General features: G+C 49.1%; 3 protein-coding genes across 9 annotated transcripts; 1 reads left to right on the plus strand and 2 right to left on the minus strand.

Moving 5' to 3' along the window:
* The first annotated feature begins 357 nt into the window (after window positions 1–357).
* On the plus strand, window positions 358–5,918 carry LOC146759506 (uncharacterized). Its single transcript, XM_085510732.1, has 6 exons — window positions 358–1,511; window positions 2,443–2,563; window positions 3,234–3,339; window positions 3,526–3,622; window positions 4,102–4,174; window positions 4,849–5,918. The coding sequence occupies exon 1, from the start codon at window positions 568–570 to the stop codon at window positions 1,360–1,362; it is 795 nt and encodes a 264-aa protein (XP_085366858.1). The 5' UTR covers window positions 358–567; the 3' UTR covers window positions 1,363–1,511; window positions 2,443–2,563; window positions 3,234–3,339; window positions 3,526–3,622; window positions 4,102–4,174; window positions 4,849–5,918.
* Window positions 5,919–11,658: 5,740 nt separating this feature from the next.
* LOC146759507 (protein MANBAL-like) lies at window positions 11,659–15,124 on the minus strand. Of its 7 annotated transcripts, none has more exons than XM_085510709.1 (5): window positions 14,582–15,124; window positions 13,189–13,287; window positions 13,033–13,072; window positions 12,456–12,649; window positions 11,659–12,016 (listed from the first exon to the last, which is right to left on the minus strand). In XM_085510709.1, exons 2-5 carry the CDS (start codon window positions 13,252–13,254, stop codon window positions 11,915–11,917), a joined length of 402 nt encoding a protein of 133 aa, XP_085366835.1. In that variant the 5' UTR covers window positions 13,255–13,287; window positions 14,582–15,124; the 3' UTR covers window positions 11,659–11,914. The 7 variants fall into 7 exon arrangements, 6 of the variants coding, with proteins under 6 accessions (XP_085366835.1, XP_085366837.1, XP_085366836.1 ...); XM_085510711.1 differs by having other exon boundaries at window positions 13,033–13,114; window positions 14,582–14,740; XM_085510710.1 differs by lacking the exon at window positions 14,582–15,124 and adding an exon at window positions 14,079–14,221.
* Window positions 15,125–16,259: 1,135 nt separating this feature from the next.
* Window positions 16,260–20,295, minus strand: LOC146759508 (uncharacterized). Its single transcript, XM_085510705.1, has 3 exons — window positions 19,659–20,295; window positions 18,950–19,060; window positions 16,260–18,844 (listed from the first exon to the last, which is right to left on the minus strand). Exons 1-3 carry the CDS (start codon window positions 19,690–19,692, stop codon window positions 17,205–17,207), a joined length of 1,785 nt encoding a protein of 594 aa, XP_085366831.1. The 5' UTR covers window positions 19,693–20,295; the 3' UTR covers window positions 16,260–17,204.
* Window positions 20,296–22,612: the final 2,317 nt, after the last annotated feature.

Here is a 22,612-nt window from a genome sequence, read left to right on the forward strand (position 1 = left end):
TTGTTGTTTTGTTCTGCTTTGAGATCAAGGGGTAATTTAACACCGTTGGAAGTCATTGGGGTTCAGGAGTAGCACATGTAGAATTTTGATCATGCAGCAAGTTGTGATTTCTACTGTGTTAAAGAACTGGCACACACATATACGCCTGCAGCCGGAGCTTGATTGACTCTCGTCAATACGGCCTTCCAAAGCCCGGCCCTGGGGAGTTGTCCAAAAATTTTCCAACCTTTTGTATTACCTAAGTTTATTTTAAACAGACAAGGAGGAGTAATCTCTTAAAGGCTTTTTTAAAGGCATTGGACTAGGTTTTGATTATCACGTCTCAGGAAACTTCTGCAATCCACCTAGTGCTAATGTGATACATCAAGAGCAGATGACACAAGAGATTCAGGCCTTGCTGCCAGTCTTTTACGAATCAGAACTTTGTTTCATGTTGCCAGATATTGTGGTTTCCTTTTCAGGGGATTCCTTTGCTGTATAATAAGAAGGCCGAGGGCATCCTGGCCTGCATGGGAAACAGTGTTGCCAGCAGGAGCAGAGGTGATTGTCCCCCTGTTCTCAGCACTGATGAGGCCGCAGCTCGAGTGCTGTGTTCAGTTTTGGGCCCCTCAGTGCAAGGAAGACATGGAGGCCCTGGAACGCGTTCAGAGGAGGGCAACAAAGCTGGTGAGTGGTCTGGAGCACAGGCCGTATGAGGAGCGGCTGAGGGAGCTGGGAATGTTCAGCCTGGAGAAGAGGAGGCTCAGGGGAGACCTCATTGCTCTCTCTAACTTCCTGAAGGGAGGCTGTAGTGAGCTGGGGCTCGGCCTCTTCTCTCGTGTCATTAATGATAGGACCAGAGGGAATGGCTTCAAGCTGCGACGGGGGAGATTCAGGCTGGACACTACGAGGTATTACTGCTCAGAACGGGTGGCCAGGCACTGGAATGGACACAGGGAGGTGGTGAAGGGAAGGGGACGAGGGCGAGGAAGGAAGGAAGGGAAGGGGAAGGTAAAGGAAGGAAAGCGAGAGGAAAGACACGGAACGAGACGTGAATTTTGGGTCCTTTTCCGGCAGCCGCCCCCCCCCAACAGGCCCCAGCCCGGCCTGAGCCACGTGACAGTGCCAGTGACAGGAAGTGCTTCCTGCAGGCGGCGGAGAGCACTTCCGGGCCATGGCGGCATGGCGGCCATGAGCGGGGCCGGGAGGAGCGGGCTCTGTGCTGCGAACGGGGTCGGGCCTCGGTGCGGGGGCACGGAGGGGCTGTCGGGGGAGGAGCTCGCGGCGCTGCCGGCACCCAGAGGCGGCTCCCGGGCGGCTCCACGGTCTCGCTGTGCTGCGGAGTCACCCGGCCGGCCCCAAAAGCCTGGAGGCAGAGCCTGAGCCGGCCCCGGCCCGGATCGTGTGGTGTGGCTCCGGCCGTGCTGGGCTGTGCGGCACCAAGAGGAAGACGGCCGTTCGTTTGCCGGCCGCTCGCTGGCTGTAAGATCCGGGTGGCGCCGAGGCCCGGTTAAGAAACGGCGTGGATGAAGGTTTGTACGGATGGAGTGGGTCTGGATTGCAGTGAGCGGGACGAGTCCGGGCTGCGGTTTGGCGTGGTTGTGTTGGTTGCTTTTTTGCGCACTTTATTGCTGTGGCCGTAGAATTCCCTCTTTCTTACCATCTGATCTGTGAAGGCTTCTTTGTGGGAAGGTTTTGAGGGATGCGGGAGTAGAAATTGCTTTAGTCACGAGTCATCTGGAAAGGTTTCACAGAAACGGCGACATTTGCAGAAGGAACGTATTGGCATTGGCAGTTGTGCAAAGTACTCATTGGGATAGAGAGGAGGGAGTACCTGCAGAAGACCATTCTCTTCTGGTTTTGAGGAAGCCGGGGAGAGCTCAGATTGCAGCTTAAGCAATGTTCTTTTGTCACACTCTGTGTCCTGTGTTGCGTTCCCCAGAGTTTCATCTCTGCTTTCGATTCCAGTTCTCCTGACAGGTTAGGCTTGAATTCAGCATAATATCTGCTTCTCCCTGGGTTCAGGTTCTTTGGGTCTCCTGCCTGCTTTTCTCCCTTTTCTTAATGGAGAGTGGAGTTTCTACCACAGAGCAAAGTTTTGTGAGTAACAGAAACAAATACGGAACATATTAGATGAAAACAGCTCTGCATTTTTTGCTTCCTCCGGGTAGCAAGGGACTCCTGTGCTCTCATTAATATCATCAGTGAGTAGATGCTGCCTCCTGTTGGAGCCTAAAATGCTTTCCATAGTTGAGTGGTTGGAAACACAGGGTTTTAACTTAAAATTGTTTGTGCAGGGTGAAGGTTGGGAACACAATTACAATACGGTTACACAGTGCTCTATCCCCAGAACTTTCCAGCATTTTTCTTAACACAGCTTACGGTTCATTTCAAAACAAACTAACAAAGATGAACTTGGGTTAGCGTAGCCCGTTTTAAATGATCCTTCTGTGTCTTTTCCAGGCTGGTAGCAGAATGGAGACTTTCCTGAGGCGCTGGGGAACAGACACAAGCTTCATTTGAAGGCTTCAATGCAATTCTGCCCCAGCAGTATCTGCGGTCCTTTGATGCTAAGGAGCTGGAGGTAAAAGATTCTTTGACTATTGCCAGATCCAGGCTGCTACACGTAATACTTGAATGTCAGTCAGAGTCTGAAGAGCAGAGTTCATTAAGGCTGGAGGTTCTGTTTTCAGGATGTGTGAGAGAAGCCTTATGTATCAGGTAGTATTTGGTTACTGTGTTGTTCTTCACTTCATTCTTTGCAACCAACTTAGACCCATTTCTAACGTTAAGATTCTGCCAGCATAAATTTTTTGGCTGACAGTATTTTTGTAGTCCTTGACAATGTGATTTGCGTGTGTCTAAAGAGTGAGTGACTGGAAAGCAAGGGAGATAAGAACCAAATATCAGCGGATGGTCAAATTACAGAGTGGACCAGGTTTGAGCTGCTTTTGGTCTTTCCAAATTATACTCTGCAGCAGAACATCGTATTTCTAGCACAGAATGGTACGGTTAGGCAATGAGAAAGTATGGTTTATATGTCTAAATGCATTCGTTTTCATGACTGGTGTATCTTCTTTGTTGCCACGGATGTTATTATTTGCTGTGGAAGTTTAAGAGTTTAATATTAAAACCAAGCGTACTGTGATTGCGGGTGCTTTGAAGTACAGTAGTATTTCAGTACAATAGTCTTGCTGTAGAAGCAAAGTAGTAGCTTGTAGTTTCCATGTTTATGAAATTTTTCTTCCCTAAAGGTGCTCCTGTGTGGAATTCAAGAAATTGATCTGAATGACTGGCAGAGGCAATACCATCTACCCGCATGATAGCAGAACCTGCAGACAGATATTGTGGTTCTGGCAGGTATGTAGACTTCTTTTTTCCACACAAGAACACAGCAACAGCTTAATGAGCAATAGTCAGAATTACTCAACAGATACATTGCATGTAAATGTAAATGATAACTGCTAATCCAGCTGTCCCATGGGGGATGGGGAAGTGAACATTTCAATATTAAACTTGACATCAATGTTAATTATTATTTTTCAGTTTGGGAAATAAATAGATAATGAGAAGAGAATGAGATTTCTACAGTTTGTTACTGGAACGTGCAGATTACCAGTAGGAGGATTTGCTGACCTCACGGGTAACGAGCTCTCTTCAATGCATTTTATGCTCATGTTATTTCCTTTTTTTAAGGGTATTTTTTAATGAATTTATATGGAATCTGAGTCTTGCATATTGGTAGAGCTGTGATAGAAAAAGGGATGGATGGAATGTGAACACGCCTTGCATCAGTGACTTGATCCATGGTTTGGACGTGGTCCTAGCAGGGCAGCCTGCTCTGGGTATCCCTGCTTGATCAGAGTGGCAGGAGTAGGTAAATCCAGAGATTCCTTCCAGTACCAAACCAACAATGTGATTCAGTGGTTGAGTTTCTTTGAAAACCGCTTCATATTTATGCATTTCACTACGTGGATTTCTTCAGAGGGATGTAGTGAGAGACAAATGTCTTTGTGCTCTGCAAGTAGTTATAGTCTTGTTTTCACGCGCTGTTGTCATGTATTACCTACTGGTATACACGGGCAGTTAGACCTAAGAATTCATTGTTTGATTTTTGTACAGGGAGCAACAGACCCCAAAAATTTTGCATTGAGAAAGTTGGAAAGGAAAACTGGTTACCTGGAAGTCACACCTGGTAAGTACGAAGGATCAAACTCTGCTGTGGTTCTGTTCTTATGGATGGAAATCTACTTTGAGATTTTAGGAAGTGGGTGTGATATGGAAGTGCCTGAGACTGTGTGAAAGCAAAGCACTGGGCTATGGCAGTAAGCTCTGCTGAGTAATAGTTGAACATCTGAAAAGCAGTTTTGTTGTGGAGCTGATTCCATTGTAAACACCATGGATCTGCACATCACTAAAAACGTAAAGCTACTTTTAGTACTTAAGGTTGTCCTTTTTTTAAAGAGTTTGGGATTGATCTTTCATTATCACCACGCTCGATCTTGGCAATGAAAATAAATAGCCACGCTCATGCTCCCTCTTGGCTGGAGAAAATGTAGCTTCTGCTCAGTTTCTCAGTTACGCTGGTGCTTTGTGAAGATGCTCAGATTTTAAGTTTCAGATACAGAAGAGAGATTAGGTGAGACTTGTTACTAAATACATTGCCAGTTCTGGAAAGTTATCGCTGCTCAGGTGCTTGTTGTGCTTTAATCTCACTTTCATAGACAAGTGCATGTCAAGATACAGGTGTTTTAGAGGGTACAAATGCAGTTTTCCTTCTGAACAGGACAGTTCATATGCCTGTGTTCCTAATGGATATTTGGTGGTTTAAACTGTTGTTCAATACTTAAGGTTTCTCTTTGTTTTCAGTTTCAATCGCTTGGACCTTCCAGCCTATAAGAATTATGAGCAGCTGAAGGAAAAGCTGTTATTTGCAACTGAAGAAACAGAAGGTTTTGGGCAGGAATAGCTGGGATTTGCACCTTGAAGAATGTGAACTCAGCGTGATGTTCTTCACTTCTTCTGCTTGTTGCACACTTCATAGTAAAGTAGACTTGACTTGGATTATTTAACAATAGTTGCGTGTAAGTAAATGGATGTTATCCTGAGGTTTTATCCATGTAAACTCTGGATTTCTACCGAGCACTTTCAGAAACCTTCTCGCTGGCGGTGAAAGCTATCCTTGCTTCACAGTTTTACTAGGAGGAAGATCTGCCTATTCCAAAGCACTGGATGGGTATTTGACCGTATACAGCTCAGAAGGAGAAGAAAAAAGCCTTATGAATATTCTGTTTATGTTAATAGTTACAGTGAAATCTAGTTATCTAACATATTTACAGGAGAGATGAAATTAAACAGGATAATGCAAGATTAAGCTAAGACAACTAGTTTGTGTTCTGCATAATGATTTATGATTCACGTAGGGAACCTAGACATGCCATGGATGTATAAGTATCACCCAAAAGGCTTTCCGCCCTATATTTTTAAAACACAAAGCAGTTCTAATTGAAATAGCCTTAGCCCTAGTTCTATAGGGTACAGCTGTTGAATATTTTTATGGCTGAAATGTTTAGTTCAGGAAAAAGATAAATGCTTGTATATATTTTTGCAGTCTCGGATTCCACTTACTCCATGTTTTCTTTCTTTAATTTAAGTGGCGTGTTTGTGTCTTTCCTGCTGTATTGGATGGGGAAAGTGGGCTGGATATCCCAAGCACCAGAACTTACTTTAATGTACCGCAAACAAAGAGTCAGCTGGGAAAAGCAGTCTGTGAAATGCTGCATTTGGCCAAAGAGGAAAGTAAACCTGCTAGTGTGTTCAATTGGCGACGTTCTTGAAGTCTGAAATAATGTTTACTTACACGTTTTGCTTTGTAAACCAACAAGTCTGTTGGTTTTTCTATAGCATGTTCTGTAGAAATAAAACGTTGTTCCTATGAACCATTGGTGCACTTTGCTGTTCCTTATGGGGATGTCCAAAGACAAAGATGAGGTGTCTTAGCAAGTGCACCAGCAATGTGTGGAGCAGAACTGCCTTGGGAGCCACTGTCACACCTGAGTTGATCCGTTTTAGGCTTCCCATGGAAATGTAGCATTTTGACTCTTCGTTAGTAAATCTTTGAGGTTGCATTTGACCTGCTGTTGCAATGTCTGCTGCTTGCTCTTCATGCAGCTAGTCCATGTATTTGTTTATGTAGTCAGTGCTAGGGTTTGATTTAGACAGCTCCGTCATCTTTTCAAGAGCTGCGCCATGGTCGGCTGTGGAGAGAGGGTGAGTGGGAGGGGACACCTGTGTCCCACAGTGGCTCCTCCAGTCAGTGAAGGTCCTGAAATTGGTCTCTTCAGCGAATAGGGAGCTTTCCTCAGCTACCGTGTGTTTGGAGAGAGGAAGAGCAGTCCCAGGACCTTCAGCTGTGAGACTCTTCAGACGGACCTTGTGGAGACATCTGCAGGTGTAGTCTGGGATGGAACGGCTCCTGTTTGGCTCTTGTTACCCACGTGCAGCATGTGGTTATTGAGCTTATAAGGGAGCAACATAGGAAAGAATCCTTTTCTCATCTACTACCTAATGCTAAGTCATTCCTCCTCACGGGGAAGTGACTAAGCATTGGTCCTGGGTGCTAGGAGAGGAATGTCAGGTCTGAAAGCAGTGTGAATGATGAACAGCCTTGTTAAACACAGGGCTGCTCTGCAGTGCAGAGGTGCTTGTGAGTTCAGAAGATACCTGCTGAAGGAGAACTGCTTTGCTGTTGGATGTCATCAAGCTGCAATCTGCCCGGGCAACAGCAAAACAGGCAGAGGTGTGTGCTCCAGACTGTGCCAGCCTTTGATTCTGTTCCTGAGGTGAGCTGCGCTTTGCTCGCTGCAAATTCCAACTATATTTGTAGGAATTATTATTATGAATAACACAGTGGTGGTGTTTGAGTCGCAGACAGATGCAGCAGAGCCTTTGCTCTGATCTTTTCAGGAACTCAAGCAGCTTTTTGCCATCCCCACCTGGAGCCATTGAAGCGTGCAGCCAGGAGCTGGACTCAGTGGTCCTCGCAGGGACCCTCCAGCTCAGGAATTCTATCATTTTACAATCACTGAGCTTGGCAGACATGCAAAGAGTGTGGGTGTGACAGCAAGCAATTAGCATGGCCAGCATCAGGAACCCATGGTTATGAGCTTAGGGCTGGTTTAGGTTTGCCAAGCGGGGGGACTAATGCTGGGATCTTTCTCTCCGGCCTGGAGGCTCTCACACAGCAGCATGGTTCTGTGTTTGGCAGGTGGGTTGGACCCAGGCTGTGCAGGAATCAACTGGGCTCTGCTTCAGCTGCAGTCTGAGGGCCTTTGGCTGCAGCCAGCTGCTGTTCACACAGGGTACAGAAAGCTCCAGAGCCACACAAGGGCCTTCAGGCTCCGAGTGAAACCCCACAAGCTGAGGGGAAGGAAGTGAACATCACCAGAGGTGGGGACTCCACAGCACTGATGTGTGGTGACAGACCGGGGTGGGCGGTGAAGTTGGGAGACCAAGAATGAAAGATGGGAAAAGCAGCTGAATTTAAAGGAAGAGATGTGAAACCAACAGGATCATCACCCTGTAATTGCCAGCCCAAACAAGGGACGTTTTGACCAGCGACTGCTCTGATCCACTTAACAAAAGCCACAAAACCACTCCATAAACTTAGAAGAACTGCTCAAAGCCACAAGCTACAGGTTCTGGAGGAGAGCAGGACCTTTGCCCTGCAGTCAGCAGCAGTTTCAGACACACCAAAGCCGACACTGGTTTGCTTCCGTATCTCTTGTGGGACGGCCCCAGCCAAATCATCCCTTCTGGTCTGAGGATGAGGAGGGTCAGATCCTTTCAGAGCACCAAACCCGGCAGCCAACCTCATCACCAAACAAGCAGCCAGGATCCAAACTCCAGCACTCTCCATTCATCATCCCACTTCCTCGCTGCAGTCAGTCCAATGCTTCATGAGATTCAGAAGCAAACAAAATCAATACAGTCATCTTGATCCCTGCAGGAACACGCTGTGAGCAACAGAACACCTTCCTGGAAGAACTACCTCCATGAACAGAGGCAGCGACCAGCTCCTCCCCTCCTACAGCCTCATTGCTTTCTCCTTAAGTATCACCACACGGAGCCTTGACACTCCCTGGCACCCAGACACCAAAGGGCTCTTTTCATGTTTTTTACACCAGGCTGGGAAAGAATCTTGGCTTCAAAACTTCCAGAGCAGCAAGAAAGAAGTATTGGTTCTCTTCACAGACAGCCTTGGCTCTTCCGCTGCTGCCAGTGGGGAACATCAGCAGAGAGCATCTCTAAAGCAGAGAGAAGCACATGTATGAGAATGAAAGTCAATTAGGTCTGAGCAGGATTAATAGGGATTTAATTGAACTATGTGAACTGGGACTCGGGTCACGAGCTGCTTATTAGCCTGCCTCAAGGGATCATGCAGCTTGCACTGGAGGAGCACAAGGATGCACTGTGAGCGGGACAGCATGTGGTCAGAGAGGGAGACCTGCTTGAACAGTCAAAAATGGAAGAGAAAAACTGCTTGAGATAGATGCCTGGGAATTTGAGGACTTACCGCACAGTCTTTCCTTCCTTTCCTCTTCTGGGGAGGGAACCAAGTAACACCAGCCAGAGCTCACCCAGCTCACCGCTCCTCCTGCAGTCCAAGTGGCTGCCAGGCAGCTCCCTGCTACAGCTACACTTGCCATGGGGTCTACAGAAATCCCCATTATCAATTGACTGAATCCCCATCTAATCCCCCGATCCTATTAACAAACACTGCCTTTATTTTGCTACCTCCATGGGGGCTCTTGGAGCCAACATCCCTCATGAGAGGCAAATTAATTAAGACATTGCACCGTTTCCTCTTTCCAGGAAGGTGGAGGTGTTCTGGCAGACATTTTGCTGCTTCCAAGTCAAGCACGGACACAAGCATGCCTGAAAGTTTGAGCCAACCACCCTCACACAGATCGAAGGAGCTGAAAGGCCTCCCCTAAACGCGTCACTCTCGTGAACAGGCCATGGATGTCCCTGTGTTTCTACAGAGCTCAAGAAGCTTTCATAGTAAACAGAAAGAGGCAGCATGACTTTTAAAACTTTACTTTTGTTTTAATTTGAAACAAAGATTATATGTAATTGGTGTCAGATATTTTTGTCATGTTTCTTTGTCCTGAGATCTCCAAGCAACTTCGGAGTGCTTTTGTCTCGCATGCTTTGTTCTGTTCTCCTCATGCTGCCCACCTGACTCATCCACCAACAGCAAGGGAGAGAAGCAAACGCGGTCCTTCTCACACTGATGGTTCCAGCAAATGTGCTGCTAGTCTTCTGGTAGAGAACAGACACAGCACAGCACTGCTGCTGGACCTGGGCTCACAATGCATTTGTAAACTGAGGATGGCAGTCTGTGTATGCAAAAGGATGGCAGACTTGCAGCCCCACCACAGAACCCTTTTCTTCAAAGCCACTGTAAGCTCTGGGGCACCTAACACATCAGGTTCTCCTCCCGTTGACTCGTTCGTGATCAAACAAACCAAGCAGTGAGCTGGCATCAGGAAGCTCCAGATGCCTTACAGAGACTCTGTGGCTACGACACCACCTCTCTCCAGACCCTTCTAGCCATATTTCAGGCTAACACTAGACCGTCCCTGGCCCTGAAGAGACAGACCCTAAAGGAATGCAGTGTCTTCAGCTCTTGCCATATATCAAGTCCCAAATAGGTGAAGTCCTCTTTGCTGCTAATGCATTGGAAGCCCTTCCCTTCCAGCTTCCTTAGTTCCAATCCGCAGTCCACGAAAGGGAAAGCACAGCCATGCCTGAAAAACAGACCACGCAGTCCGTTGCCTTTGGTGCACTTCTGAGGAAGCATTCCAGGTGATTCTGCTGTCCTTTGTGCCTTCCTGCTCAAGCCCTTATCGTTTCTTTTTGCTTTCCTTGGCTTTCTTGCTCAGCTGAGCAGCACTTGCCTTGGGTTTCTTCACCATCTCCCAGGTCTTAGACTCAAAGCCCTCCAAGTCCTACAAGAATCAATTGGGAAACAGTCAGGGAGCTTTCTAACAACGTGCTGATGCCCAGCTCATTTGGGCATTTATGTGAAAGCAAAAGTACGTAAGTGCTGGGTATCTCCGCTGGAATGCATCTATATCAGGCTGAGCCTACATTTAGTAAGACCTGAGCAGCACCATCCCTGCTTCCTCTGCATGTGTTTCTGGATGAGTGTTAATCCACACACAGCCTGTTACCACAGAGGTTGTTATAAGCTTAAGTGCCTAAATCAGGCTTTGTAGAGAAAAAACACCCCCATTTTAACAGCAGGACAAAAACCAACACTAAACAACAATTACTCACACCAGAAAAAGATATCACAGAATCACCAGCATGTATTGAACCACTGAAAAGGTATTTCTGCTAAATTTTCATCCTTATCACGTGCGAGACAAAAGGTAAGCCTCAAAACAGCAGTCAGAATGTCACAATCAGAGCCTTTACACCAAGACCAAAATCCAGGCAGGGCACCGAAGGCAAAGCTTTCTTCACCTGGACTAACAAGGAATCCTAAGCTATAAAGCTTGTTTCCTTCAGGGCAGATGACAGATCATATTTCAGCCATGGGAAATAAAGTCTAGTTATCTGGTAAAGACACGAGGGAACAGTGCCAGTCTCATTGGAGAAAGCGCACACACACAGATTGCCTCCTTTCATTAAATGCATTTGAGTCTAAATATTGCTTTCGCATCTTGGGTTCTAGCAGTCAGAGCTTGCCAACTGGAAAAGGACACACAGAAAACAGCAGAGCAAGATGTGCTAGCTTCAAGCTTCCAACACAGAGCACCAGATAATAGAGGGGCAGACACGCATCTGACAGTATCCTTTAATCAAAGAGTCCTGTTCAATCATCTCTAAAGTCACTGGGCTATTACGGTTCACATCTGTGTGGCTTCCCAAGGAAAGTGAGTTGGCTGCCTTTCCAAAGGCTGTAATCAGTGCATGGGGAGCTGCGAGGCTCTGCAGAAACAGAGCAACAAGCAGCTATTACTCAGGTTTGTAGATTGGTGCTGCTGAGAAGTGAACACTGATGCCTTCTGCTGTTCAAACCAAGGTAGTCTCCAAAGCCTGAAGCCTCTAAAACTAAGAAGCTCATCTGTACCTGAACATAAGCATCATTCCTAAGAAATGGTGAGTGTCTCTTCTGTTTATTGTCATGTGAATTAATCACATGCACAGGAAATCATGGGGACAGTGCATATACGGAGAAAATAAGAAATAGAGCATACAAACAACCTAAACACAAACAAGTTTGTCAGTTCTATTGCATTAATAAGATGAATGAGGGCCAGAAACCACACATCAAACAAAGCAGTCATCATTCTCAAAGAACAAGCTCTAGATATACAGTATCTACAGAAGTACAGAATAGAGACAAGCTCAAGGCGCAGGGACACCTTTCTTCCTCCCACGCTGCTTTTGTTTCTCTCAGCCCTCGGAGAACAAGGGATGCTCACAGTTCATCGCCAGCAGTTCCAGATGGGCTGAAAGGCCACCAGTTGGGAACACCAACATGGAAATGTGGGACAAGCAGCTCCATTTCCAGGAGGGACGTGAAGCCGACCACATCAGGACCCTGCGATTGCCAGCCTGAGCCAGGCACATTTTGAGCAGCTAATGAAAGAGGCAGCACCACCATTCAAATGTTTGTTTCACTTTTATTTGCAATAGAGAGATGCAAAATGCATCAAAAATACATTTCAATATGAAATCAAATAGGCGGGATACTGGTAATGACTAAAGACAAAGCTTCCTTAGTTCCTCTCCGCAGTCCATGAAAGGGAAAGCACGGCCAGGCCTGAAAACCAGACCACGCAGTGTGTGTCCTTTGGTGCACATCTGAGGAAGCATTCCAGGCGATTCTGCTGTCCTTTGTGCCTTCCTGCTCAAGCCCTTATTGTTTCTTTTTGCTTTCCTTCTTGCTTCTCAGCTGAGCAGCACTTGCCTTGGGTTTCTTCACCATCTCCCACGTCTTAGACTCAAAACCCTCTGAGTCCTGCAAGAAGCAATTGGGAAACAGTCAGGGAGCTTTCTAACAACTGGCTGACAGCTGCTTTGGGAGCTCAAGTCACCTGACCGAGCAGCTTTGGGAGACCAGCACAGGAAATTGCCTTCCTGACCTCAGGGCACATTAGAAACTCCACATCTGTCAAGTTCCCAAAAATCCCATGCAAACCAGAGCCTTAAGTCCTCTCTAGCAAGGCGGTCTGTGCTGGGAGGGTGGACCCTCTGCCTGGCAGCTCATAGGGCGCAGCAGCAGCTGCAGGATAGGATGAGCTGGCACCTCAAGGCTGCTGGCGTGCGGAAGGAAGGACAGAACCAAGTGCGGCACTCTCAGCAGTGCCGGGGCACACTGCTGTAGGCAACAGCTACAGACAGTTCCCTCCCAGCCGACTGCCTGAGCATTCCTATCAGTCTCACACAGCGCTACTTACTGCCTTTGGGGACTTGAAAGCTGGCAGGATGATGGCCAGCACACACAGGAGCTGGAAAAGGGCTCCAAACAAGAGTCTGTAGCGCAGCATGTTCTCCAATATCGTGGGCTCAGGGATCTCAGGTGGTGAGAAATGCAGTTCAGCAGCCATAGCGCAGACAGCTGCTGCTCCACTGCTCTCACAGAGGCTGCGTGCTGTAAGGGGGGAAAAAGGCATCATTAGTCTCAGGCACTGCAATGGGGTTACTTCCTGCGAGCAAACATTTCCAGGCTGACATAGAGAGGTGCTGGGAAGATATCCAGGGCCTACTGACCCGAGAACAAAGAGGGACAGCAAACTTGCATTTCAGTTGCCTTTGCCCGCCTGCCTAGGAAAAGAGCCCTCAGCCTTCAGTACTGCTGCACTTGCAGGTGGGGGGAAGAGAAGCAAGAGAGGACGGGTGGACGTCAAATAAGGGAAGAGCTTAACAAACAAGAATAAACCTATCCCTGAGCTCCAGCACACATGCGTGACCACTGCCTTATTAATATTAATACCAGTATTATTCACAGAATTAAAGTTTCCCATGTTCACGTACCTGGTTGTGGACGTGTTTGCTGTCTTGCTGCTGCTGTGCTCTACAACGCCAGACACAGAAATAAAGTGCGCAGAAAGCTGATCTGTTGAAGACAGAGGAGTGAGCTGTGCTTAACCAACACTGCTTCAGCACACGCTTACAGTAAGGCACACCTACCTTACAATGGCCACGCAGGAAGCTCCAGACACAGCTCCGGACTGTTTCCATGAAGCCCAATTGCATTTCACAGCCACTCACGCTCTGCTCCTCGACAATCTGCAACAGAAAAGTCACAAGATGCAAATCCCATCCCTCGGAGATGTCACAGACCTCTGCACTCATGAAGCAGCACTCATGTCATTGGGTGAGAAAGCAGACGTGTGCTTACCGAGTGAGCGCTGTTTGCTGCCATCTGCTGGTAGGACCCCACCTAACTCTAAGTACGAACAGTAACCTATGCCTAACTCTAAAACAGGAACAGAAACCTACACCTAACACTAAAACATGAACAGTAACCTACAACTAGCTCTAAAACAGGAACAATCATCTACTAACACTAAAACGTGAACAATAACCTACTCCTAACTAAAAAACGCAAACAATAACCTACTCCTAAAACTACAACTAAACTTAACACTAAAATCCACAACAGAAATAGGGTTAAGATGGAACCGGGGGCCCGCAGAGGTCTCAAAGGAGGAGCTGATGTTAAATGAAGCCACCCGGCTAATGCCGGGGGTGGGGGCCGCGCAGGTGGTAAGGAGCCCAACGCCTGGACCAGTGATGGCGGAGCTGAGATGGTAAGGATGTGGGGCCTGGCACGGTGGTGTGGTGCCAGGCCAGCTGTGCCACGGGCGGATCCACCTCCATGGGCTCATCTGGAGGTGGATCCACCTCCATGGGTTCATCTGGAGGTGGATCTACCTCCATGGGCTCCACGGAGGTGGTCATGCAGCTGGTCCAGGCGCGATGGGAACGGGCTCGCTTTCCTGTCTGCCACCTGATGGTCATGGTGGGCCCCCTCCTCCTCCTCTTCGACCCTGCAGTCCCCGGCTCCATCTTCCCACCTAAATCGTGGGAATCCTCCAGCCTTGCTCTCTTGGCTTCCGACATGGCTGTCAACGTCCAGAGCTCTCAGAGGCGAGTGCGTTGCGTGGGGCAACGGTGACCAAGGTGACCAAGGTGACATGGCCAGGCTTCTAACATGGCGGCCTCACTGCTGGCACTGCTGGCACTGGCGTGGGACACACCAGCTCTGCTCTCCATGTTCCAGTCCTGAGCCTCTCCTTGTAACACCTCTGACTCCATTTGCATCCACTCACTCTCATTACATCCCACGTCCACACACGGGGCCACGCTGCCTCACCGACCCTCAGTGGGGACCCACAGCCGTACAGCACCATCAGCACAGCAGAACCGGGCCGTGCTCCTGATGCTGCCACTTGTCCAACCTCCCTCTCGCTGCCCCCATTCTGCTCAGGCAGCCGGTCCCAGCAACAAACACCAGCACAGAACTGCAGCCCCGACTCGTCCCGCTCACTGACAGCCAGAGCAAGGACATGTTACACACCTTCCTTCAGCTCCGATCACCTTCCCGGCACCGCCATGCCGCCATGGCCCGGAACTGCTCCCGCCGGCACCAAGCGCTTCCTGCCCCTCCATCCCCCGCTCCTCCTTTCCCTTCACTTTCCATCCGCACTCAGGACGCACATCTCAATGGAGATGGCTGCAGAACATCATCAGTGCAGGCAATCAATGGCTCATGCTGCGCTTCACTGCCTTGTGCTCCTCACTGACTGCTCTGCTGTGCCCTTTCCTAACCCCGCAGGATCATTTGCTTCTGTCTTTAGTGAAAGGGCTCTCCCTCAGGAATCCCAGACCCTGGAGGTTGATGAGAGAGTCCGGGGAATGGGAGATTTCCCTTTAGTCGGGGAGGAGGTGGTCCATGAGTGCCTAGGAAACATTAAGGTCGATAAATCCATGGGACCTGATGGGGTGCATCTGCGGGTGCTGAGAGAGCTGGCAGAGGTCTTTGCTGAGCTGCTCTCTGTAATCTATCAGAGATCTTGGAGAACTGGGGAGGTGCCTGAAGACTGGAGGATGGCCAATGTCACTCCAGTCTTCAAAAAGGGCAAGAAGGAAGACCCAGGTAATTATAGGCAAGTCAGCCTCACCTCTGTCCCAGGGAAGGTGATGGAACAGCTTGTGCTGGATGCCATCTCCAGACAACTGGGTGATATGGAGGCTATCAGGAGTACTCAGCATGGGTTCACCAAGGGGAGGTCATGCTCGACCAACCTGGTCGCCTTTTATGAAGATGTCACTAGGTGGGTGGACAGGGGGAGGGCGGTAGATGTAGTCTACCTTGATTTCAGTAAGGCTTTTGATACTGTCCCCCATGACATCCTTATAAAGCTGAGGAAGTATGGGATAGATGAGTGGACAGTGAAGTGGGTTGAGAATTGGCTGACTGGCAGAGTGCAGAGGGTTGTCATTGCCGGTGTGGTGTCTGGCTGGAGGCGTGTAACTAGCAGCGTCCCCCTGGGGTCTGTACTGGGTCTGGTCTTGTTAAACATCATCAGCGACCTTGATGAGGGGATAGTGACCACCCTCAGCAAGTTTGCTGATGACACGAAGTTGGGAGGATTGGCTGACATGCCTGAAGGCTGTGCTGCCATTCAGCGAGACCTGGACAGGCTGGAGAGCTGGGCAGTAAGAAACCGGATGAGGTTTAGCAAAAGCAAGTGTAGAGTCTTGCACCTAGGGAGGAATAATTACATGCACCGGTACAGGCTGGGGGAAGAGCTGCTGGAGAGGAGCTCTGCTGAGAGGGACCTGGGTGTCCTGGTGGACGACAGATTGGCCACGAGCCAGCAGTGTGCCCTTGTAGCCAAGAAGGCCAATGGCATCCTGGGGTGTATTAAAAAGAGCGTGTCCAGCAGGTCGAAGGAGGTGATCCTCCCCCTCTACTCTGCCCTATTAATGCCTCATCTGGAATATTGTGTCCAGTTCTGGGCTCCCCAGTACAAAAAAGACAGGGATCTCTTGGAGAGAGTCCAGCGGAGGGCCATGAAGATGGTGAAGGGCCTGGAGCATCTCCCCTATTAAGAAAGGAAATGCCTTGTCCAGAAGCAAGCAGTGGGCTGGAGAGGGCACCAAAACGAAACCCTGCTTGCACCTTTCCCTCTCCTCATTCCACATGCTGACATTTATTTTAAGAGCAAAAACAAGACTACAGTGAAGAAAGCTCCAGAACAACTCAGCTACTTTATTCACCCCCTTCTCTTTCCACTACAGAAGATTCTCAGAAAACCTCCAAGAGCCACGTTACTGCTCTGCTGACCCTTCTCTGGGATGCATCAGTGCGCTCAGAAATGACTGAGAGCAACACATGCACACAGACACACAGCAGATCCCTACACAACCACTTCTCCACTAGGAAACAGCATCAAAAAGCAGCTGGTGGGAAGAGTAGAAGTGGAAAGCGGGCATGGTGAGAGAAGTGCTTTGGGCAGCAAGGAAAGGCCATCTGAAGCTCCTGGGTTAAGTCCCTTCTGCAGAGGGTGTCGGTGATGCTGTCTCCTTTGCAAATTCTTCCTGCATGGGGAGAATTTTGGTCTCCCTCATCCCTGGGCTCTCCAGCATCCTGAGAGTCTCTCCTGCTGGGGGTTTTCCCATGAGAAATGAGGCACCAGCCCTGAGAGAAACTCTTCCTGCAGGAGATGCACTCCTAGTAGCTACCTGTCCTGTGGACTGCAATGTTTAATGAGGACTGAGCTTTGCATGAAGTTCTTCTGGGAGTGTGAGGAGCTCTCTGCTAGGCACAAAGCCCTTCTCACACTCAAGGCTTCCTGCCATTTCAGCTCACTGGTGCAGACATTCTGGTAACACAGCAGATGGGATTCTCTGAGGGAGAGAAAAGACAAGTTCCCAGGCATCTCCCTGCATGCAGGCCTGGCCAAAATGTTCTAAAATGTCTGACAGAAGCTATGGTCTCTCTCCTGTGTGCATATGCTGGTGCAGCTTCAATTCAGAACTCCCTTTGAAGCTCTTACCACACTCAGGACACTCACAGGGTCTCTTTTTCCTGTGGATGCTCTGATGCAGCGTCAGCTCAGAACGCCTTTTAAAGCTCTTCCCACACTCAGGACACTTATAGGGTTGCTCTCCTGTGTGCATGCACTGGTGCATCTTCAATTCAGAACGCCTTTTGAAGCGTTCTCAGGACATTTATAGGGTTTCTCTCCTGTATGGATGCGCTGGTGGCGCTTCAAATGTGAACTGCTTATGAAGTTCTTCCCACACTCAGAGCACTTATATGGTCTCTCTCCTGTGTGGACACGCTGGTGCATCTTCAATTCAGCACGCCTTTTGAAGCTCTTCCCACACTCAGGACACTTATAGGGTTTCTCTCCTGTATGGATGCACCGGTGGAGCTTCAAATCAGAACTGTTTATGAAGCTCTTCTCACACTCAGAGCACTTATATGGTCTCTCTCCTGTGTGGACACGCTGGTGCATCTTCAGTTCAGAGCTGCTTATGAAGCTCTTCTCACACTCAGAGCACTTATATGGTCTCTCTCCTGTGTGGATGCTCTGGTGGCGCTTCAAATGTGAACTGCTTATGAAGCTCTTCCCACATTCAGGACACTTATATGGTCTCTCTCCTGTATGGATGCACTGGTGGCGCTTCAAATGTGAACTGCTTATGAAGCTCTTCTCACACTCAGGACACTTATATGGTCTCTCTCCTGTGTGGATGCTCTGGTGACGCTTCAAATTAGAACTGTTTATGAAGCTCTTCTCACACTCAGAGCACTTATATGGTCTCTCTCCTGTGTGGACACGCTGGTGCATCTTCAGTTCAGAGCTGCTTTTGAAGTTCTTCCCACACTCAGGACACTTATAGGGTTTCTCTCCTGTATGGATGCACTGGTGGAGCTTCAAATCAGAACTGTTTATGAAGCTCTTCTCACACTCAGAGCACTTATATGGTCTCTCTCCTGTGTGGATGCTCTGTTGGCACTTCAAATGTGAACTGCTTCTGAAGTTCTTCCCACACTCAGAGCACTTGCAGGGTCTCTCTCCTGTGTGAATGCGATGGTGGATGGTGAGGCTGGAACTGTTTTTGAAGCTCTTCCCACACTCAAGGCACTTATACGGTCGCTCTCCTGTGTGGACACGTTGGTGTATTTTGAGTGTACAACTATCCTTAAAGCTCTTCCCACACACAAGGCACTTATAGGGTCGCTCTCCTGTGTGGACACGTTGGTGTATTTTGAGTTTAGAACTACCTTTCAAGCTCTTCCCACACTCAAGGCACTTGTACATTCTCTTTCTTCTGTGGATACACTGGTGGGAAGTGAGGCTCCCACTGTCCGTAAAAGTCTTTCCACAGTCAGAGCACTCAGGGGCTCTCTCTCCTGTGTACATGCACTGCTGGCCAGTGGGGTGGAGTCTCCATTTCATGCTCTCTGCAGAATCACAGAACTCGTAATGCCTCTTTGCTGAGTGCGTGCACTGGTGGCTAGTGATGCTGGAATCCAGTTTAAAGCTTTTCTCACACTCAGTGCATGGATTCTGCTTTTTCATCTGGCACACATCCTTGCTCCTGGTTTCCTCAGGCTGCTTTGGACCTATGTTGGAGTCCACTGGGTTCCTCAGTGTCATTCCCAAACGCTTTCCCAGGGGCTTCTTGATGTGCTCACCCTGACCTTGCTGCAGGACTTCCTGGACATCCCTTCTGATTTCTTCCACAGAGATGTGATTCCGCTGCATTTCCGCTACACAATTTCTCTGCGGAACCTCCTTTGTATTTCTGATCCCATCAGCTGCTGGATGACAGAGGAAATGCAGCAATAGCACACGGTGCCCAAAATAAAACACAGGCAGAGAAGGCTCTTACAGCCCCAACATTCCCCTTCCCTCCACCACCTCACCTGGGCTGAGGTCTCCTGGCATGGCCTCAGGGCTACGCACATCTGGGATCCAGGGGTCTTCCCCTCGTTCAAGCAGGGAGATCACCACGGGCTTGGGGGCTGGAAGTGGAGCTTCAGGGAGAGAAACAGGGAACAAGAGAGCATTTCCCTCATGCTGGCACAGTGCCTGTTCAACAGTTCCACTCTGTGCCCCTCCCCAAGGAGAAACCACCATTTAGGTCTAAATGACACTGTGCCTACAGCTTCCCTTGGAGCAAAGAATGTTTTGACATCTCTGAACATTGTGAAGGGATATTTTTTCTTTCAAATTAACTTTACAACAGCTTATTTGTTTTCTTACAGTCTACCAGTGGTCAAGGCATCAAAATGTTGATGGCAATTGCATGGAAAATCCTCAATTCCATAGCAGTAACCAGGGATTCATCTGTGAGCTGGAGCTGGTGGCACCAAGCAACACACAACACAAGGGCTGGTTTTCTCCCTCCTGGCTGATGCCTGCTTGCCAGCACTGACTCTGTGGCTTAGATCAGAGTGCCGTGCATACTAATCCCTTCTGAAACTCATGCTTTTCAGTATCTCCTTTCTTGCTGGCACTGTGGTGTGAGTCAATATGTAGCTGCATGGTGTTTATTCAAGGCCCGGCTTGCAGAGGCTCATTCTGCACAGCCAAAGGTGCCCTAACGAGGAGGAAAGGCAGACAAGCTCTCACCCAGCGAGGCCACACACTGGTATGTCTCCAGCATCACGTCCCGGTAGAGCTCTCGTTGCACAGGGTCCAGCAGCGCCCACTCCTCCCTGCTGAAATACACGGCCACCTCCTCAAAGCTCACGGGCTCCTGCAAGCAAAGAGGCTCCTTGCTGGGAACAGCCAAGGCCCAGGCAAGCAGCTCGCACAGGACAGAACCTCACACCCCAGCTGCTTTTCTGTCCCCAGCACACACACGCTGGCTGAGGGCACCTCCCTCTACCCCTGCATTCACATCCCTGGCCCCTTGGCCTCTCCTGCCTGCTTCCCCAACCCCTACCTCAACTGGATGTGCTGCGGCCATTTGCTGCTCTCCTGCAGGCTGGGATGATCACGGCTGGAAGGCAGAAGTTGAACTGGAGCCTGCAGAGAGAAGAGAAATGGCAGGGGAGCTGTGAGGGAATGCAGCAGTCCCAGTCCCAGCTCAGCCCTTCTGCAGGGCACTGCCCAGCCTTGCAGAGGAAGACAATGAGCTGCAGCACAGGAAACAGTCTGGCTCAAAGAGATGAACCGTCACAAAGCTGTCTCAGACTGGGAGGCTGAAACAACTGGTAGCTGACACTTAGTTCAACAGCTGAGACTGAGAGGGGACTTAAGACAAAGCACGGCAAGGAGGCAGTCATCTTACCCCAAAAGAGGGAGCAGCCCAAGTGCCCCTCCAGCTCTGCTGCACAGCAGCGGGCTGCACCACAGGACCTGCCCTCGAGCAGGGCTGTTTCTGCAGCTCACACCTGCACAGAGATCCCTTGCAGCTTGACATCAAGACTCCTTCTCAATACAGATCTTCTGTAAGACACCTGTGGTTACTTTGGAGCTTTCATGTATTCTCTAAGGTTCTGTCTTAGAGGGACTGTGCACGTATGATTCCTTCCACACAAAGCCTTGACCAAGCTTGGGACTAGGAGAGGATCCAGCCACATCCTAGCTCCTTACCTCTGTGGTCTGAAGACATGAGAAAAAAAGGGGAACTACTCTGAGCCTCGTGACTCAATGGGAGGGCCTCCTGTAGGTGTGTGCGTAACCCTACCCTCCATGCAGTAAATAACCAAGTGTATCCAGCCACCTCCGATCCTGCTGTGTCACTGTTAAATCACTACAGCATATCCCTATTATATCAACAAATATAGTCCTGCTTCTCCCTTAGGAGTGTATGCTGTGTTTGGATCCACTTGTGACCAATGGGCAAAGTCTGCAGGATGGCAAGAAGGGAAACAAACCGATGACAAGAGACATGAAGCGCATCCCAGATTCTTCTGTGAATGTTCTCCTGGCAACTGCTGTAGTTGAGCGGAAAGCAGAGGTCACTGGGGCAGTAATAGGATGCAAAATGGGAAAGGTGTTATCAGCATCGTGTCGGGTTTGGAAGTGACATATGAAGCAAAGGAGAACTGCACCGGTCCTCCCAGAATCAAAAGCGACTGATATTCCACAATATTTCTGCTGCACTACGTGGTGCAAGTTGTGCAGGTAATGCTTATTCACACAATAAATGAAGACCTCCCCGAGTCGCCTACAATCCTTTAGGCCACACATCCTCCACCTGTAGGGTTTGGCTCCAAACAGATGCAAAACTGCACCCATAGCACTAATTAAAGGCACTGCCTCTACACAGTTAAGGCAAACAGAGGCAGCAGAATGACGGCTTATTGCCTGCCCTAGCTGCAGTTAAGGAAACTGAAGAGTGATACAGGAGGAATGGGAAAGGGGAGTTTTATTGGAGGCCTGAGTGGTGAAGGAAGTTGAGGACATACAACAAGGACAGCCTGTGCCAACTGGGGGATCTTTTGATTGACTGCAAGCACGCCTAAAGGGGACGGCTACCCAGGAAAGAGATGCAGAAATACTGTTAGAAAATGGTATGGCCATCCAACCATCCAGCAGGAAGAGCAGAAAAGCACCTGGTTCATGGAAGAACACCGTGAATGCAGCCCCCAACACTCAAACACAGCAAGCCTGCTGGAGCACCACCTCCACAGATCCGTGAGGGAACACCTGGTGGCAAATGGATTAAATCCTCTGGCAGATGTCCGTACATCCTCTCAGGAGTGGAAGTAGCCCTGGGCTTGCTGAAATCAAGCAAGCCCTCAGAAAAGGGTTGGGAAAAGTACTCTGTAAAGGTGACTGATGTAGTTCTCAAAACCACCTACTGCTGATGTTACCTAAAAGTGGTGATGGCTCACATTCCTCGGGTAAGGAAGTGCAAAACGGCAAGGAGTCAACTGGATGGTTCACACTTCTCAAATAAATAGGATGGCTTACTTAAACACAACAATAAATCAACAAAACATCCAACCACATGGAGATTATTTTTCCTTTTCCTGAGAAGAGAGAGTATCTGACAGCACAGCAGCCAAACCAGCCTGTGACGGTCACAGCCACCACCAGCCGATGCTGTGCTGGGAATTTTAACTGAACCCTGAAGGCAACTTATCGAATAGCAGCAGCGCTAAACAGAACAATTAAGGCAATAAACAACCACGTGGTTACAACAGCCTTGTTAAGCAGTTGTTAGAGCACTCCAGGACACCTGCATGATATCAATAAATTCATTCCTCCCTCCCTCTTCAGCCGAGCACGCAGACTGCGCTCACTGCCAGGGGACGCTCTCAGCAGCGCGTGCCCTTTGCAGAAGGCACCTGGGCTGTGCTTTACTGACCTGCTGCTGCTCGGCCGTGTTCTCAGCGCGTGCTCCAGTCAGCCCACAGGCTGCCAGCTTCTCATCGTCTGTTCCAGAGCCCAGTGCCGGAGCTGCTGCAGATGCTGAACGTGCTCAGGGCCCGCAGCTGTGTGCTCAAGGCATCTGCAGCTGCCGGGACAGCCTGAACAAAAGCCTTGCCAGGGGTTTGCACAACCCCAGCTGAGCCATGAGGCAAGCGCTCAGCAAACAAAAGGTAACGCCATTTCAAGGGTCGCCAGAG

The sequence above is a fragment of the Coturnix japonica genome, chromosome 10, assembly GCF_054131305.1.
Source record: "Coturnix japonica strain WE chromosome 10, WE-NBRP24, whole genome shotgun sequence".
In the NCBI taxonomy this organism is placed as follows: Eukaryota; Metazoa; Chordata; class Aves; order Galliformes; family Phasianidae; genus Coturnix; species Coturnix japonica.